The sequence below is a fragment of the Gopherus evgoodei genome, chromosome 7, assembly GCF_007399415.2.
Source record: "Gopherus evgoodei ecotype Sinaloan lineage chromosome 7, rGopEvg1_v1.p, whole genome shotgun sequence".
In the NCBI taxonomy this organism is placed as follows: Eukaryota; Metazoa; Chordata; order Testudines; family Testudinidae; genus Gopherus; species Gopherus evgoodei.
In genome coordinates, this window is record NC_044328.1 from 19625067 (window position 1) to 19643681 (window position 18615).

At 41.2% G+C, this 18615-nt stretch overlaps 1 protein-coding gene across 1 annotated transcript in view; it reads left to right on the forward strand.

Moving 5' to 3' along the window:
* The window catches only part of BTBD16 (BTB domain containing 16), a 42691-nt gene extending 24490 nt beyond the window's left edge, over positions 1-18201 (forward strand). The window contains exons 12-17 of the mRNA XM_030569233.1: positions 10777-10868; positions 11746-11828; positions 12975-13052; positions 14170-14268; positions 16230-16418; positions 18108-18201. Coding sequence (XP_030425093.1) covers positions 10777-10868; positions 11746-11828; positions 12975-13052; positions 14170-14268; positions 16230-16418; positions 18108-18176 — 610 coding nt within the window. The 3' untranslated portion in view covers positions 18177-18201. The remainder of the gene's footprint in view (positions 1-10776; positions 10869-11745; positions 11829-12974; positions 13053-14169; positions 14269-16229; positions 16419-18107) is intronic.
* The last annotated feature ends 414 nt before the right edge of the window (positions 18202-18615 follow it).

Consider the following 18615-nt stretch of genomic DNA (forward strand, 5'->3'; position numbering starts at 1 on the left):
GATGAGAGATGATGTATGGAAGGCTCCTCCTGCTGCATACCTGTGCTACGTCCTGTCCTGTTGGGAAACAGAGGATTAAAGGTGCATGTAGTTGAAAAGAAAGAGAGGGTGTGTTTGTGTGACTGAGACCACAGAAACAGGCGAGGCAGCACTGCTCACTGGGCAGCTGAACAAGAGCCTTGACAATTATAAAAACAAAGTTTAAACATCATATTGAAAATTCCTGTCTCCATATATTAAAGCACCTTTGGCTTGAAGATCTAGCACTTCATCTAGAGTAAATCAGTCTACCTCCATTGACTTGTATGCTGCTACACCAGCTAAGGATCAAGCCCCATGTGTTCAATCTATGGGTACAGTGAGCACCAGAACAGGTACAGTAGGGGAAACAACACAGCGGATAAAACTAAGAGCCTTGTGCCAATCTCATTTACTCTCATATAAATCAGGAGTAACTCCATAGATAGGACCAATGGATCATACTTTGTATTTATGCCAGTAAAATGAGATCAGAATCCAGTCCTGAATGTGTTGTCTACACCACCTGAAGGTCATTTTCTAAAATAAGATGTTGACATTTTATTCTATTATGAAACAGATGCTTCCACCAAATTTGTTTGGATAGAACTCGCTCTAGCACTTCAGCTAATAAAAACAAATTAGAAAATGATGTATAGCTTTTTAAATCCTTCAGATTTATTAATTTTGAACTAGAGTGAGTGTAGACATCTCTTAACCTGTGCAAAGATTTCTTGCCAGATGTTTAGGAAAAAGCCAGTGATTTTATTAATTACTGCAGGATGCATGACACATCTGAGATGAAAAAGTCTCTCTCCTGGCCGCAGTCACATCAGGGCGGGGGGTAAGGAGGGAAAGAGAGGAGAGTCAATTTTCCAGAATTACATTATATGCAACAGTGGTGTGGGGTGTTTTTACATACAAAAGAAGAAAAATTAAAATTGTCATTAAAAAAATGCTTCCTCTTGAGGAAAGGGAAATTTGAACAATGTTTTTATCCCAGTTATCCTATAAGTTCAAAAGATTAAGTAATGCTTCCCATTGTAAACTGGGTTTGAAGATATATATATTTTTAAATTACAGTGGAATTTCTGATTCAGTCCTCTGAGGCCACGCTGGTAATTGCAAGCTTTGTGTTCAAAAGAAGGGTAGAGGATTTATCTTTGCTATGCTGTTGCGCACATAGACAAGGAAGGAAGAGGATACACAACATAGGGTGGGGTTTAGCAATATAGATATGTTGTTGCTAGGTCTCACAACTTTATTGTACATGTCACAATATTCGATATGTTGTTAAAGCCCTAGCTCCTGAAGGCAAGTGATTTGAGAATCTCATTCTTAAAAAAAGAAAGTTAAGTTTTTTAGCCCTCAGGATTACAGAAAAAAGCCTGAAAACCTGAACCAACTGTACCCTAAGGCTCAGAGAACAAAAGGTAAATAAAAAGAACTCCCAAATAATTTTTGTTAACTCTCATGATTTTGAAGACAATCTCATGAGTTTGGGAGCCTGACTCATGATTTTTGAATGCTTGGAGTCAGCTATAGGGTATGTGCAATTAGTATAAGAACTATATCTACTAACACCCAGTTTTAGTAGGCTGTCTTTTTTGGAACTTGTACTTTGGCTCTCAGCAAGTGGGACTGCAATTACTTTGAACAAAGAGAGACTCTCTTTAGAGATATAGAACTAGTTCACATCAGCAGGGGAAAGTTTTAATGTCCACTTTAGAGCAACTAGGCATGTGCACAACTGCCTATTTAGGGTACGATGTAGTGGAGAATCAAACCTTAAGGGTACAATCTTGATTCCATTGAAAGGAATGACAAAACTCCCATCCATCTATCTAAAATATTTCTGGGATGTTCGGCACCTGTATCAGAGCACCTGTAAAGAACAAGCTTTATCTCCATGAGAGGAAGTTAAGATTGAATAAGACTGCTGAAGTCATGCATTTTTTAGTGAAAATTTTCACTATTTGATTTAGTTTTCTTTTGAGGCATTGGATAGTTTTTATTTTTCCCTTTATAATATGAGGATGTGAAAAGCCCAGTACGCCCAAGACTTCATACTTCTGAAACCTAGAACAGTGCTGGTAAAATATTTGAAACAATCTTTTATACATTGTTGGCAAGAAAGAAAAAAGATTTTACACCTGTATAGTGTTACTTTTTTTCTCCCCAAGTTTCCTCCCCAAAGCTGTTTCAGTGGTCACTTGCACATCTGCACAGTGGTCATCACTGAATATTTACCAATTGTTAGCACACAGGCCTCCTGATTCATACTGAGAAAGTAGGGCAATCGCCTAGTTATCTTAGGTGCCTGTACACGAATGGAAGAAGCCTGGGAAACAAGCAGGAAGAATTGGAAGTCCTGGCACAGTCAAGGAACTGTGATGTGTTTGGAATAACAGAGACTTAGTGGGGTACCTCACATGACTGGAGCACTGTCATGCAGGGTATAAACTGTTCAGGAAGGACAGGTGGAGGGGTTGCACTGTATGTAAAGGAACAGTATGATTGCTCAGAGCTCCTGTATGAAGCTGGAGAAAGGCCTGTTGAGTGTCTTTAGGTTAAGTTTAGAAGCGAGAGCAACAAGGGTTATGTTGTGGTGGGCATCTGTGGTGGGCAGGAGGATGAGTTAGACGAGGCTCTCTTTGAACAAGTAACAGAAGTTTGCAGATCACAGGCCCTGGTTCTCATAGGGGACTTCAATCACCCTGACATCTGCTGGGAGAGCAATACAGCAGTGCACAGATAATCCTGGAAGATTTTGGAGAGTGTTGGGTACAACTTCCTGGTGCAAGTGCTGGAGGAACCAATTAGGGGCCATGCTCCTTTTGACCTGCTGCTCACAAACAGGGAAGAATTGGTAGGGGAAGTAGAAGTGAGTGGCATCCTGGGCAGCAGTGACCATGAGATGGTCGAGTTCAGGATCCTTGCAAAAGGAAGAAAGGCGAGCAGCAGACTAATTTTTGTGCCCTAATATGACAACCAGGAATTTCCCAGGGTGCAGCATAGTTGGTCCTCCACCACCCTCTCAATATGGAGGACATGTTAGGGGTTATCCCCATAGCACAAGACACTTAGGTGTTACTAACAGCCAGCATAAGTGAGAACCAGTCCTGAGGCTGCATCCCCTCAAATGGGAGATTGCAGAGGTAACTTTAAATGACCGTTGTTCCCCACCCCCAGATGCTGTGCTGAGCAGAGCTCAGCTACTCTGAGGATCTGCTCTGCGTGGGTAAGGGAGCTTCATTAAATCAAAAGCAAGCCCGTTTTACATCTTTTACATTTTGCATCAGATATTTCACCCAGCTCTAGAATATACTGTAAAATTATAAACTATTCAACCATGCTTTAGGAGCAAAACTATATATAGCTTGTGCAAGTGATCTTTCAGGAAATGAAATCTGACTTCTCTGCCTCACTCCTGAACAAAGCCTTACAACCTTCCACTTCCTTTTCTGAGCTTTAGTAATATATATAAACGCATATACATTTGCTGCTCTACTCTGAGTTTCTGTCCCCTGTGAAAACTGAGAAAAATACAGAATTTTCACATTTGGTTTCCTTTCGTAAAGCCAATTGTTGATTATAAGCAGGTTTGCTATAAATGCAGCTCTGGAGGCTTTAGATGTTATATTACACACAACTCCCCTCTCCCATTGTAACCTTATTACTCCTGGGGGAATTCTGCACTACTGGGTTCGGGGAGCTGAGTTTGGGCAGGGGAAGGGGTGCCCAGACATGCCTGGCGCACTCCACCAATGCCTGGGTCCAGGCCAGGCTGTGCCACCCTGGCTGTGCCTGGGTCTGGGCCAGGCCAGGCCACGCCTGGGTCTGGGCACCCCGGCCATGGCTGGGTCCAGGCCACCCGGCTGCAGCAGGTTGGGGGCTGGGCTAGGTTGGGGCCGGGGAGAGAGGAGTGTCCCTCCCCTGGGCGTGGCAGGTCCCCATGAGGGTTCTCTTAGCGCCTGTGTGGCGCTAAAGAGGCTGCTGCATGGCCGCATAGCGTACAGGGAACTTAGCCCAGGAGTACTTAATGTTGTGTTAAAGTCAAGCACTCGAGTTAGGAAATGAAAGGATTAAAGTTGTCGTCCATCTCAGTTTCACCCCCTTATGCAATATGATAGTCTTTAATTACAAGATCACAAACTATATTTTCCACAAGGCCCATGCCTCATTCAATGCACAGAATGGATGGTCCTCTCTTAGTGATCAAGTATACATTTTTTTTGTTTTATCCGCATTGTTTACTGTGTGGCCCCAGGCTTTATTTACTGCACACTATCCAAATCGCGCACTGAAAGAATTATTAACTTCTTCACGGGCTTTATTCCTCATGGGCTTTTCAGATTACTCAGCATTTGATAACCATTTATATGCTCAGTACATAGCTTCCATTTACTTCAGCTGCCGTTGTGAGCGGTCAGGACTTCTGCAAATCAAATCCTAGGATATTAAGTCAGGTACTCAAAAAAGTGAAAAGTTTGGTGTAACCAACTTGCCTAGCATCACACAGGAATTCTGTGACAGAGGTAAGATACATCCAGTTCTCCAGGACAACATTCAACTTCTTTAAGCATGAGAGCATCCTTTTTCTTCCTGCAGTCCCCTGCCTGATTCACAACACAATTTTCAACTTCTGCAACCAACAATGAAAGAGTCCTACAGTCTCCTTTATTACACAACCATTATTCATCCCAAAGCAGGTTCATCCTATGCACTGAATGAGTCAGGAGTCCTGTAAAAAAAAAAAAAAAAAGAGTATATGATCATGTGATTAATGACTGTATCAGAATGCATATTCACAAGGGGGCAGATTAAGGTTGCAAAGCCAACCTTAATCTTGGCATTTCCTAACTTTTGAGTGCTTTACTTTGCAATGCTAACAATCTTTTAACATAGGTTTTTGTGTGTAATTTCATAATTTTTTAAAGCAACCTGAAAATCCCCCCAGAAATTCCATAATGTGGCATCATATTGACCCCCACATGGTTCATCAGCATGGTTGGAACCTTTAGATCCACCACTCTGACCTCTGCTACTTGAACTAATGGAGTAACTGATACCAGTAGCAGGTTGTCATTCTGCATTCGAACTACAACTAGGACACTTTGTCAGTGAGTTTCATAGCTATTTGCTGATAGCAAAGCAATGGTGAGACTCAGGAATCTTGGGTTCCATTCCAGGCGCTGGAAGGGAGTTTGCTCTAATTGGCAGATTCTTCTGCTCATTTTCCCTAAGCTTGACCCCTTTTGTCTCCACAGTAGTTTAGGAAGCCCAAACCATACTGCCAGCGAGCAGCAGTGTTGGCCAGAATCAATGTAGCAGCATTTGCTATCGCTAGGCCCATAAGTGCTGGAACTAACGCTGCAGCATCCCCTGGCTTGAAGTGGTTTCCATTATATACAGGATTTACAGTTTGGTTCAACAGCTCTCAGCACCCCCACTATAAAAATTGTTCCAGTACCCCTGGCTGCACCTCCTCTTGGCCCTGTGGCGTGTGGAGGAGGCCTAGTAAAAAAACCCTAGTTATTCTTCCCAAGTTGAATCCAGGGCTTTTCTAGACCCCTTATGCTGCCACACAGTTTAAGGAGTTATAGCAGAAAGGGGAATCCTTCCCCTGCAGTTGCATTCTTTGCAATGCTGAAAGTTAGACTGCTGTCAAATAAGTCAATGGAGAGCAATCTATAGGTAATGTGAATTACATAAGAAAGAGCCTTTTTCTCTTGCCAGATGTTGATTTGCTTCAGCAGTCTAACCTTCAGCATTGCAAAGAATGCAAGTGCAGGTCTGAAGGACACTGTTTGCAACTGCAACAACTCATAAAAGGAAATATAGGGGGTCTTATCAAATACCCTCTAAGTGATGTGGGTAAATCAGTGAACACTTGGCAGCTTTGTTTAGGATACAGTCTGCATAGAACTGTGTTCTTCCAGCTTGGCAAGGAATTCCTACTAATCATTACATAACACAAGTTGTTAGACATTATATATATATATACATACATATATATATATATGATGTTTATATCCTGTGGCTCTCAGCACAACACTGGGGGATGTGAAGAGGACAGTTCAGGGCCATTTACCTTGGGTCTGTGCTGCTCCTGTGCTGAGGGAATCCTCCCTCAGCCCCTTGAGACTATTTAATGGTCCTTCTGTGCCTTCAGAGTGGTTAATAGGGGCTGCAGCGGGGGCCAGCATTGGCCCCAAGAAGTTTCATTTGCAAACAGAGTTTTTAAGTGACTTAGAAAATTGTGACTTTCAATATTGTAATTAATGAATGTGCCCTAGAGCAATCTGACAGGCAATCAAAAAAAAAAAAAAAGCCATCATGGGGATTGGGCTGTTTTTCCAAATGTTGCTGCTCATAAACAAGAAAAATGACAGTGTCAAAGTCTCTGGGTAGGCTGTTCCACTGAGACCCTCTTCCCATCCCCCAAGTGTGCCCCTTTCAAGTGGCAGGCCCATGACGCCACTTCTCTTTAGGGCAAGATCCTACAATACAACCACTCTCTGTGTCTCCAGGTTATAGTCCCTCTTGTCCCCAGTACTAACTGTGACTAATTCAGCAGGTCCAACTGGGGTTGGACCCTATGATGGATTCTCTCTGGGAGCTCGTGACAGTATGTGTGTTCAGTGAGTCAGACACAGCTTCATCAGAACAAAGTGTGATTTTTATGGCCTAAAAGGTACACAGAGCTTGGAGTAGTAGATTTAAAACAACAAAGACCTACCATGGTATTTCCTTATCTAAATTTAACCTCCATTTGTAGCTTAGGCCGGTCTGTCTTTTCCCCCATCTCTGAGTTGCAAGAAACAGCCTACGCTGCTTGCAGGCTTCTCCTGTCTCTCCAGGGTATGTGTACTTTGTATTGTAAACCCAGGCACGTGGACTCAATGTTTCCAAGCCTGCAAGTGAGTGCCCACACTGCATTGTAAACTTGGGTTTACTATTGCTTCCCACAGCCATGCTAATAAGTCTATGCTGCACTGTGCAGACTTTTTAACTTGGGGCTGCGGCTTGAGCTGCGTCCACATTGCAAAATGACGGGGTTCGCACTTGAGTTACAACAGGAGTTGGACTGCAACCCGCCCCCAGCAGGGTCCTAGAACCAGGTCATTAGTGCTTGCTGACCTGTCAGACTGATTTGTGCTTGGACAGAAGGGGGGCTTGGGCTCAGACCTGAGCCACAGCCTATGCTTCATGTGCCGTGTAGACATGCCCTCAGTGAATCCTTCCAGCCGGTCAGCTTTTTCACGGACATGTCCTGGTCAGCATCTCTGACCATTTCCCCCCTCCCTTTCTGCCAGTCAGGGTTTTTGGATCTTTTGAGTCTCCTTTGCTTCCAGGCTAAGCCTTGGGAAGAGTAAAACATCCTAGTCTGGACAGAGCCAGCTAGGTAACTTTTCCCCCACAGCTGATGGCCCAGCCATTGTCGTCATCTTTGAAGCTGTGTACATGATACTGACTTATCTGTGTCATTGTTTTACCTTTCCTGCTTGGTCCCTCAACGGCCCATGTGTGGCCTCCTTTGATTAAACTCTGCTTTTGGGCCGGCAACAATACATAACTGAACAGGGAAACTAAGTCACACATAGTCCTAGAAAGTAACCACTTTCCTAGTTCATTACATCTGTGATGGTCACATGCTCAGTCAAGTATCAGAGGGGTAGCCGTGTTAGTCTGGATCTGTAAAAGCAGCAAAGAGTCCTGTGGCACCTTATAGACTAACAGAGGTTTTGGAGCATGAGCTTTCGTGGGTGAATACCCACTTCGTCAGATGCATGTCGTGGAAATTTCCAGGGACAGGTATATATATGCAGGCAAGCTAGAGATAATGAGGTTAGTTCAATCAGGGAGGATGAGGCCCTGTTCTAGCAGTTGAGGTGTGAAAACCAAGGGAGGAGAAACTGGGTTTGTAGTTGGCAAGCCATTCACAGTCTTTGTTTAATCCTGAGCTGATGGTGTCAAATTTGCAGATGAACTGAAGCTCAGCAGTTTCTCTTTGAAGTCTGGTCCTAAAGTTTTTTTGCTGCAGAATGGCCACCTTAAGGTCTGCTATAGTGTGGTCAGGGAGGTTGAAGTGTTCTCCTACAGGTTTTTATATATTGCCATTCCTAATATCTGATTTGTGTCCATTTATCCTTTTCCATAGAGACTGTCCAGTTTGGCCAATGTACATAGCAGAGGGGCATTGCTGGCATGTGATGGTGTATATTACATTGGTGGACGTGCAGGTGAATGAACCGGTGATGGTGTGGCTGATCTGGTTAGCTCCTGTGATGGTGTCGCTGGTGCAGATATGTGGGCAGAGTTGGCATCAAGGTTTGTTGCATGGATTGGTTCCTGAGCTAGGGTTACTATGGTGCGGTGTGCAGTTACAGGTGAGAATATGTTTCAGGTTGGCAGGTTGTCTGTGGGCGAGGACTGGCCTGCCACCCAAGGCCTGTGAAAGTGTGGGATCATTGTCCAGGATGGGTTGTAGATCCCTGATGTTGCGTTGGAGGGGTTTTAGCTGGGAACTGTATGTGATGGCCAGTGGAGTCCTGTTGGTTTCTTTCTTTGGTTTGTCTTGCGGTAGGAGGCTTCTGGGTACATGTCTGGCTCTGTTGATCTGTTTCCTTATTTTCTCGTGTGGGTATTGTAGTTTTGAAAATGCTTGGTGGAGATTTTGTAGGTGTTGGTCTCTGTCTGAGGGGTTAGAGCAGATGTGGTTGTACTTCAGTGCATGGCTGTAGACAATGGATCGTGTGATGTGCCCGGGATGGAAGCTGGAGGCATGAAGGTAGGCATAGCGGTCGGTAGGTTTTCGGTATAGGGTGGTGTTAATGTGACCATCACTTATTTGCACTGTGGTGTCTAGGAAGTGGACCTCCCGTGTAGATTGGTCCAGGCTGAAGTTGATGGTGGGGTAGAAGCTGTTGAAATCGTGGTGAAATTTTTCCAGAGTCTCCTTCCCATGGTCCAGATGATGAAGATGTCATCAATGTAGCATAGGTAGAGAAGGGGCGTGAGTGGGCAAGAGCTGAGGAAGCGTTGTTCCAGGTCGGCCATAAAAATATTGGCATATTGTGGGGCCATGCGGGTGCCCATAGTGGTGCCACTGATCTGGAGATATATATTGTCATCAAATTTGAAAGAGTTGTGTGTGAGAATAAAGGCACAGAGCTCAGCAGCCAGTTGTGCTGTGGCATCATCAAGGATACTGTTCCTGACAGCTTGTATTCCATCTGTGTGTGGGATGTTCGTGTAGAGAGCCTCTACATCCATTGTGGCTAGGATAGTGTTTTCTGGAAGGTCACCAATGCATTGTAGTTTCCTCAGGAAATCAGTGGTGTCACGGAGATAGATGGGAGTGCTGGTGGCATAAGGTCTGAGTAGAGAGTCCACATATCCAGACAGTCCTTCAGTGAGAGTATCAATGCCCGAGATGATGGGGCGTCCAGGATTTCCGGGTTTCTGGATCTTGGGTAGTAGACAGAATAACCCTGGTCGGGGTTCTAAGGGTATGTTGATTTGTTCCGGTGTTAGTGTAGGGAATGTCCTGAGTAGATGGTGCAGTTTCTTAATGTATTCCTCAGTGGGTTCTGAGGGAAGTGGCCTGTAGAATTTGGTATTGGAGAGTTGTCTGGCGGCCTCCTTTTGGTAGTCAGACCTACTCATGATAACAACAGCACCTCCTTTATCAGTCTCTTTGATGATAATGTCAGGGTGGTTTCTGAGGCTGTGGATGGCGTTGCGTTCTGCACGACTTAGGTTATGAGGCAAGCGATGTTGTTCTTCCACAATTTCTCCTCCCTTGGTTTTCACACCTCAACTGCTAGAACAGGGCCTCATCCTCCCTGATTGAACTAACCTCATTATCTCTAGCTTGCTTGCATATATATACCTGCCCCTGGAAATTTCCACTACATGCATCTGACGAAGTGGGTATTCACCCACAAAACCTCTGTTAGTCTATAAGATGCTCAGTCAAGCTATTTTAGGTCATTTTTAGACAAGTTTTACATATATTAGTTATCATTTTCCTCACTTTCCAATCTCTGTACAGCTGAACTCATGATATAAGAGCACCTGGCTTCAGAAATGAGGGATAAATAAAAAAGAGAGAGAGACTGAATCAAATTTTAAAAACTGTCCAAACTATTCGTCATTTTTTTCTATAGCAAGGAGGCTGACAACAGTGCTGCTGGTAAGAGCTTAGTGTAACAACATGGGCTTGGTATGGGCAGGGAAATTTTTGTTTTGAGTGCAACTCTTGACTCATGGAAAAATAATCTGAGCGACTCAGGCTGGTCCCTGCCTTGATCTGCTTTTAGTAAGCGACAGCCTGTTTCCAAATGAGTTCTGAGAAACTTGCATGATAATATTTTCATCTCCTTTTGAGAGGCAATAGTCATTTGAAGCACATTTTTAAAAGCAGACTCACTATGTGAGTTGTTGGTTTTTTTACTTTAAATGTGTGGAATTTGGTGACCATGTGTATCCAAATTCTACCGTCAGTACACGAGCACAACTTCCAAGAAGTCAATTTTACTTTAAAAAAACAGTGAGAGGATATGAAATTAAATCAGTACTTTTTAATTCCTATGCTGTAAAAGCTGCCTTATGAATAGGTCAAATACAGTCCAGCTGAAAGCTAGTATGTTGAGAGATACATACACAAAACAAAACCTAAATAGCGAAATTTAGAATGTGGATATGAAATCATTTTGAGTTAAGTTTTCTGCTCCTTTGTTTTGTTTTTAGTTTACCCAAGAGATGTTCCTTTCTGGAAAGGGAAGCAGGACAGAGATATATAACTGTTTTTCAATCCCTTCGTTTACATGGAATAACGTCAAGTAAGTTTATAGTGTGTTTGTGACCTAAGAAACATTGGCTCACACTTTCAAACTGGCATTTGACATTATACACACAAAAATTCAGTGTGCGCCAAAGCCCAATTTATGCGCACAAGTGAGCACGCCCATAGCAACTAATTATGCAACTGCCTATCTAGCTTACATAGGCACGCTGCTTTTGCACACACGCAGAATGTGTAGTGAAAGTTAAAAGTGAAAACTTTGGCTCACTTGTACAGAATCAATATTTCATTTTTTAAAATTGGGATTTCTCTGAAATATATGAAAAATATTGGCCCTTGAAAAGTACACCCGATGGGTGAAGGACAAGTGAATAGGGGATCCTCAGAGCCCAGCAACCTTCCAAATCAATGTCAATACTTAACTGTGGGGTATATAGTTTATACAAATCTAGTCTAACATTTTTGTTTCCATACCATTTTATTGAATTTTATCTAGAGGTGCACCCAAATACCTGGAACTGACCATGTTAACATGTGCCAATTTCATAGCCTTATACACCCCAGGTGGACTAATCCTACCACAGGATAGGGATATGAAAAAAATGCACAATTGGATGCAAGCAGGAGTTATTAATATGCAAGTGGCAGTCTGCACACAAACATGTGCGCCATGATCCTGACCACTGAGACCATCCCCAGAATGCCCCTTCTTAGCTCCTTTTGTGGATGATTTGCACAACAACCCTTCCATGAATTATGTGGGGAGTCTGAAGTGAGGCTGGGTGATGAATTTTTAGTGGACTTCTATATTTGGATCCTCCCACATTGCCCTAACTGTTCTCTGTAAAATGTTTGCTTTAATTCCTTTTAATAATACAAGGTTATTTATCAAACTTTCCCCCCAAATCCTGAAGGTAAGCATCTGGAGGATTTACGACAGATTAACTTCCTCCCGCTGCCATGGCTGACACAGATTCTGTCCAACCATTACCATGCGGTGAGTTGGTATAATTTAACATTGTTCAAAAACTGAAAGTGTTTATATATATTCATTGGAGCTCAGACGTTATCTTATATTTTGTTCTGAGGGAGTGCCTCAAGGCCCCAGTCAGGATATGGGCCTCCTTGTGTCAGCCAGGTAATGTATAAACAGAATAACAGATGATCCCTGTCTTAAAAAAAACCCGTAGTCTAATTTTTTCCTATGTTAAATTGCTTTGTTTTGGCAATCTTTGCTTCTGAGCTTAAGATATGCTAGTGGACAATATGATTTTTTTTATGCTGTCATACACAAACACCCAGCTATGCTTTCTGAGAGAATCTGTTTCCATTAACAACATCTTAGACGCTTCTGTTGTTTTGCTGTTAGTGGGTTTTTTTCCATATACGCAGATGGGGTCAAATTCATACATGGTATTAGCAGGTACATCTCCCATTGAAGTCAGTGGCCTTGCAATATGGGAAGAGGAAGACAGAGCACAGCTGCATTGAACTTGGACCATTACTGAGGAGGTCCTGCTAGTTTGCAATGATCCTTGATCCCTTAGGAGTTTTGTTGCGATTGGCTGCCCAGGTCAGCAGCTACATATCTCAAACGCATACTTTCTGAGGAGGGAAAAATGTGTAGGGGAGTTAATGCTACTTCTAACTGAAAATACTGAAATAGAAACTCAAATCAGAACATTTTACCATAACTTTCCACAACATAAATATACTCAGCTTCATTAAATAGATCTTTTTTATATTATGTCCCTGATTCTCCATTGTCTTGCACCTTGTGTAGTTTTTTATACCTATGCAGTAGGAGTAAAAAAGCTACTATTCTGATTTGGTAACAATTGACACTCACTTTACAGTCACTTGGCACAGGTGTAAATGACTACACAAGATGCAAAACAGTTGAGAATTGGGGCCTGTGTCACTAATTGCTTAGTTGTTCCAAACCACTAGGAAGTGGTACAACTGTACAGTCTACCATACATTGTCAATTTATATATAGAATACTCATTCTGATGAAGATTGCCTCACTGAGAAAGCAGCAGAAATAGTCTTAAGTTCTTTGTGCCTGGCTTTGTGTTTCTTTTATTTAATATATTGAATCAGTGGACTTCATCATATGTGGCATATTTTCCTTTCCCTTCAGCTGGAGAATGGTGGTGACATGACATTGCAGAGAGATTTTTCCATGCAAGCTGTGAGATTTGGTCTTCTTCTTAAACAGGTATGTAACAAAGAATGCAAAACTGTATGGTGGGAGTCTCTAGGCTTTGGTGTGTTTCTCAGTGGATACCAGTATTTTTACTCACATACTTCTTATTGTAAAAATGGCAGCTGTTTTCAGATCTGTAACCTATTTTAAATGGGAAAACAGATCAAGTAAGATGAGCTACATTTGTTAGTCTAGTTAGTTTCTTTGTTAGGATAAAGAAAAATATTTTAAATAAATGAGACAAAGTAGAAATGCTAGACTACGTATATTCATTCCAAATCCTATTTTTCATTGTATTCATGGACCCTGAAAAGGGCAGAGGGTGAGCTGGGAATGAGTTGACTTCAATAGGCATTGGATCAAACCCTATGTAAATTGATGGTTATCTATCTAATTTATAGCAGTTGCAGTCCAATTCCAAATAGGCTAGTGTCTACAAGACCAAATTCACTGTCATAATTGTCTCTGAAGTAGCCAGTGACTGAATGGACCTGAACACCACTCTCAGACTGAGATGCATACGGGAAGAAGCTTGCTCTGGCACTGCTTGTGCTGCATCTGTTTTGGGGGTTAAATGTCTCACTTACAATTCTGAGGGCTTAGGTGAGGCTTAAGTAATGCATTGGCCTTGTGCTGGCCCTATGCAATGTGGTGAATTCCACTCTGGATGAATAGACAACTCATTATATGTAATCAGACACAACTGAAGGCCTTCCTTCCTGCTCTACCCTTCCAGGCTAAACTCCTAATGCTTCTCCATCCCAATATGTATCCCATCTCCATACATATTGGAGACACCTTTGAATTTGATGAGCACATAGAAGTAAAGACACAAACCCCAACTTCCAAGAGACATCCCCCCGGAACATAAAAGTTCCCCCTGCCTTAAGCTCCCCCTTACAACATTTGTGGACCTAAAGCATTATAATTTTTCATGTCTGTATTTGATTTTCATTGTGCTCCTTATAGCTTTCTATTAGTTTAAATATAATTTCACAGTGACTATATTTTTTTCTTTTACATGACAACCAAACTAGACAGATTTTTCCTAATAATAGATTTGTGATTTCTGCCCACATATTTTTGAGATTACTTTGGATAGAGTTTTTCTTTTTTAATTGTCCTTTAGGAGCCAAGATATCATGAAGAAATAATTTCCATTTATGGATTCTTCTTTGAGATAAAAGCAATCAGACATGAAGCTTCAGCATACAGCTTTTACATTCAAGTAAGATAAAAGAAGCACATATCTTATGTGAATTCTGTTTATTCTTTATTTGATTAGTATTTTTATTGTTTATTATGTGTTTATTCTGTTGCATTATGTAAATTCAGACCTTGCTTTAAGGTAATAATTTGAGGTTGAGAATAAAGGCAAACAAATGGGTGTGAGACAATATAAGCATCTTAATGAGTTTTCTTCCTTCTGACTGCGAAATGATTACCAGTATTCTGGAAAATCCATAAACAATTTATTCTCAAGTGATTTTCCTAGCCCAGTTTTGAGCTGACAATCTACATGAAATATCAGCAGTCTCTCCTGCCTAATAAAACATATCCTTTCACATATTCTTTGTATGGTATCTTCAACAGGGCATAGTAGAACAGACATAATTTGGTACTTTAATAGATTCTAATCCTTTTTTCTCCTGAAGGGCAGGTAATGCTCAGCATAGTCTTTTGGAAAACGCTAATACTGGTAGCAAATTGCATAATAAGATGCGGACTGAAAAGTGCTTCATAGTGTACCTGCTAGCATTTTAATTCTTCCTTCTCTGTAAGAGTCTGGTTTTAATTAAATGCCAGTTAAATGCCAAAGTGAGAACTTCTCTCCTAGCTGTTTTAAAGTGCTCAGTTCCCTTTATGTTTTGTGGCTTATTATAGATTTGAATCATCAATGTGGTTTAGTTTGTTTAGCAAAATTAACGTGGTCAGTAACAATTTCCTGTTCAAAGAAGTTCTAGAACATATGGCTAAGTTTGATGTTTGTAAATATTGTGGGTGCAGTACAGAGGACCAAATTCTGCAAGTTTTCTGCATGAAGAACTCCCATTGCTTCCAGGTGATATAGGGCATGATCCTACAAAATTCCCACCAAAGTAAACAGGAGTGCTATGCTTGCAGGGTGAGGCCCATGATTAGAAATGAAAAAGGTACACTGAGAAGTGAATGTAGTAACACCCTGATCATGTTCCCTCCCATGCCTCCCCTAGCCAGATACTGGGAGCTGCTAGAACAGGCGACCCAGGAAACAGCTACATTTGTGCTATACTAGGTGAGGACTTCCTTGAGCTGGGGAGATCCAGCAATTTTCCAAACCCTTTTTGCCACTAAACCAAGAGAAAGGGGGCCGAATTATAGTACAGAATTGAGCCTATTGTTTATTTTCTTTTTTGCATGGAAATGTAATGACTTTTCATAGGACCAAACTCAAACCTGGCATAAGTAACTGAAACACCACTGACATCAGTGACATCTCATTCATTTACACAATTCTTAGTTTGGACCATAATGCCTTTCAGCCAGAAGGATTACAAAGTGCTTTAGAAACTATAGGTCCAAACCAGCAGTCCTTACTCAAGACAAATTCCTAGTGTTTTCAAAAGAAGTTTAGACACAGGAAAGACTGCAGTGCCCGGTCCTATATACAGAGAAATCATTTCACTCATCACTGAAACATGCCAGTTGTTTAATAGTGCACAAGACTCTGACAGAGTACAGGCCCTCAGGTCAAGAACTGAAGAATGCCTTGTCCATTTGAAATTACTAAAGCAGCTTTAGGTAGGCAAGGGTAATTACCAAAAATTGGCTCTGAGATATTCTCCACTCCTATTGAAAGTGCCATAGAAACATTAATAACCAGAGCTTAGTTTTACATCTTATCAAGAAGACAGCATTTCCTGAGGGCCATTTGTTCAATATAGAATCAGGAAGAAGAATGTCATCTATTGACTCACCAATATAATTCCTTTCAGCCTCTAGAAACAGATTTTCTTGGAGGTCTCCGAAGTAATGACCTGGTCAGATCCTGCTTAGATGAGTACTTGCTGTGATCCTGAAAATGTAAATCTCAAATATCCAAAAGTGGAATGGATGTATATTTGAGCTGGTTCTCTAGTTAACAAATGTCATTACCATTATATTGCATATTTCAGATTTTTAACTGACTTGGATGTAATGTCTTTTCAGAGAGTCAAACAAACAGACCCAGCTTTATCTTTTATTACTGCTGAACGTAGCCCTGTCAGCCTTAGGCAGGAGCGAGACGTTAAATATGAAATAAAAGCACAGTGCCTGATGGATGGGAAATGGAGGGAATTCAGTACTGATCAACTTACCCAAAAGTTTGGCGTTACCAAACCATCTTGCAGAAGCCAAGTAAGTATTTTTTTAAAAAATATAAACTCTGCCATGCATAGCCTTGCTATTTCTAAAAGTTGGTATAGCATCCATGTAAAACAAACATTCCTCACAATCAAAAAGCTCAGACATTGACATGATATTATGTCAGAGTGATACACAAGACTGAAAAACCCAGTAGAAATGTGTGTGAATTCCAAAATATGAAATGCTGACAAATGCTTTAGAAACACTGGACCTGATCCAAAGTCCATTGCAATCAATGAAAAACCTCCCATTCTGATCTTACATGATTAAATACCGATGACAAACATAATGACATTTGTGCCCAAAGTGCAACACTTTGCCATTGATAGGAACACACAAGGTTCTGTCTGCAAGTACCTCTTAGACATCACCACCGGTGTCTAGCAGTTTGTTTAAACAGCTGCCTCATATAGACTGCTGACTTGCGTTCCCTTTTGGTGTATTTATTTCTTCATCTTTTTCCATTTATCCTTGGCAATCTAGGTAACACAGTTAACTAACATGGGGCTTCCTAATGGTTGCATAGTATTTGCAAAACTACAGTTGGTTAAAATGGTATCAGCATAATCTTCTTAAAGTTTAAATGTTTTGGCCGTCAATGCCAATATTTCTAGCAATCCAGTTCTTAACTCACGTCGTCTCCATAAAAAATGGTTTTATCTAGGGTCTGAGTCTAGGAAGTGTTGACTTCCTTCAACTCCCACTGAAATTAGTGGAAATGGAGGGAGCGTGGTCCCTCTCAGAAGTGAAATGCGTCAGGCAGAGATGAGGACAAATGGAAATTTTTAACTGGTTAACCCAGCAAGATAAATCATTCAAGCAGTAGTAACAGTCTATGCAAATCAAATGTTTAAAATGGTGAGCGTAGTTCTTTCCTTAACCTTACTTCAAATGCAGGTTAAACCAAAGCCATTCACAAAAGGAAATTGGCCAAATTATGTTGTGTTACACATGAACAACCAGGTTGTGGATGTAACTGAAATCAGAATTTATGCTAATACTTTGTGTTTATATAAATGCCTCTGATCTGAGGATCTCAATATGCTTTAGAAACATTAATTAATCCACAGCCCCCCATGGGGTGGGTTAATACCTCATTTTACAGATTGAGGCATAGCCAGTTTAAGTGACCTGCTTGAGGTCACAGATGTGGTTAGTGACAGAGGCAAATGAAACCCTCATGTTCAGACTCCTAGTCCTGTCAACTAACCACTAGACAAAGTAGACAAATATATTGATAGGGGTATTAGTACAGATTATACTCCACTTGCAAAATACCATGTTCTTGTGAAAACATGGGACTAGGTCATTCCATGTTTAGAGTCTAGAGCTCCCTTTAGTAAAAAGTAATTTAAAAAAACATTTAAGGTTGATCATCAGGCTTCTATGTCATGACTTTTTGCTTTTTATTCAGAAAACAAAAGTGCCTGTTCACTCTGCCTTCAAAACCCAGATTCCAGGTACAGATAGTACGTTCTTTGCCCTCTCCCAAGAAAGCACAGTGACCAGATTTACCCCTTACTCATTTAAAGAGAAACTGCCTCCTCAGTAGAAATTCAAAAAAATAGTTTTGCAATTTTTCTGCTGAAACAAGCACTGAACATGAGTCATTTTGTAGTTAACTAATTATGGTGTTAAATAAATACTCCAGTGTTAATTTTGGTTTGGTTTTGGGTGTAGGTCTTGAAAGCACGAATACCATCAATTCCAGTCTATGTGACATATGCTCTTCTTTTTCCATCATCTTGATTTGCCAAAAGAAAATAAGCTCTAGAGTTTTCTTTCGCCTGAAGAACTGATTTCAGCACTTGATATTATCAGCAGAGGTGAATCGTGTATTTTAAGGGTACAGTCTGCTTAGCCAACTAACCACATTTGTCATAGTATGAAAATAAACTGCAACCTTTCCTTGTGTCATGCTCATTTCAGGATTAAATTCAATCAACTGCCTGTTTCTGTTCCCCATAAATTATAACTGCAAATTGGCAATTTCTATTTTATTAGACATGGACGCAAATTACAAAATCTAGCTCTAGATTTCAAACAGAAAGTTTGGGGGTGTTCAGACCTGGGTTTTCCCACCGCTTCATGGTGTATTTCTAGCTTTCCATTATTGAATAATACTTTCCAAGTTGGCTGCAACTATACGAAAAAGTTGTTGCTTCTGCAAACCATGAATGAGACTAAC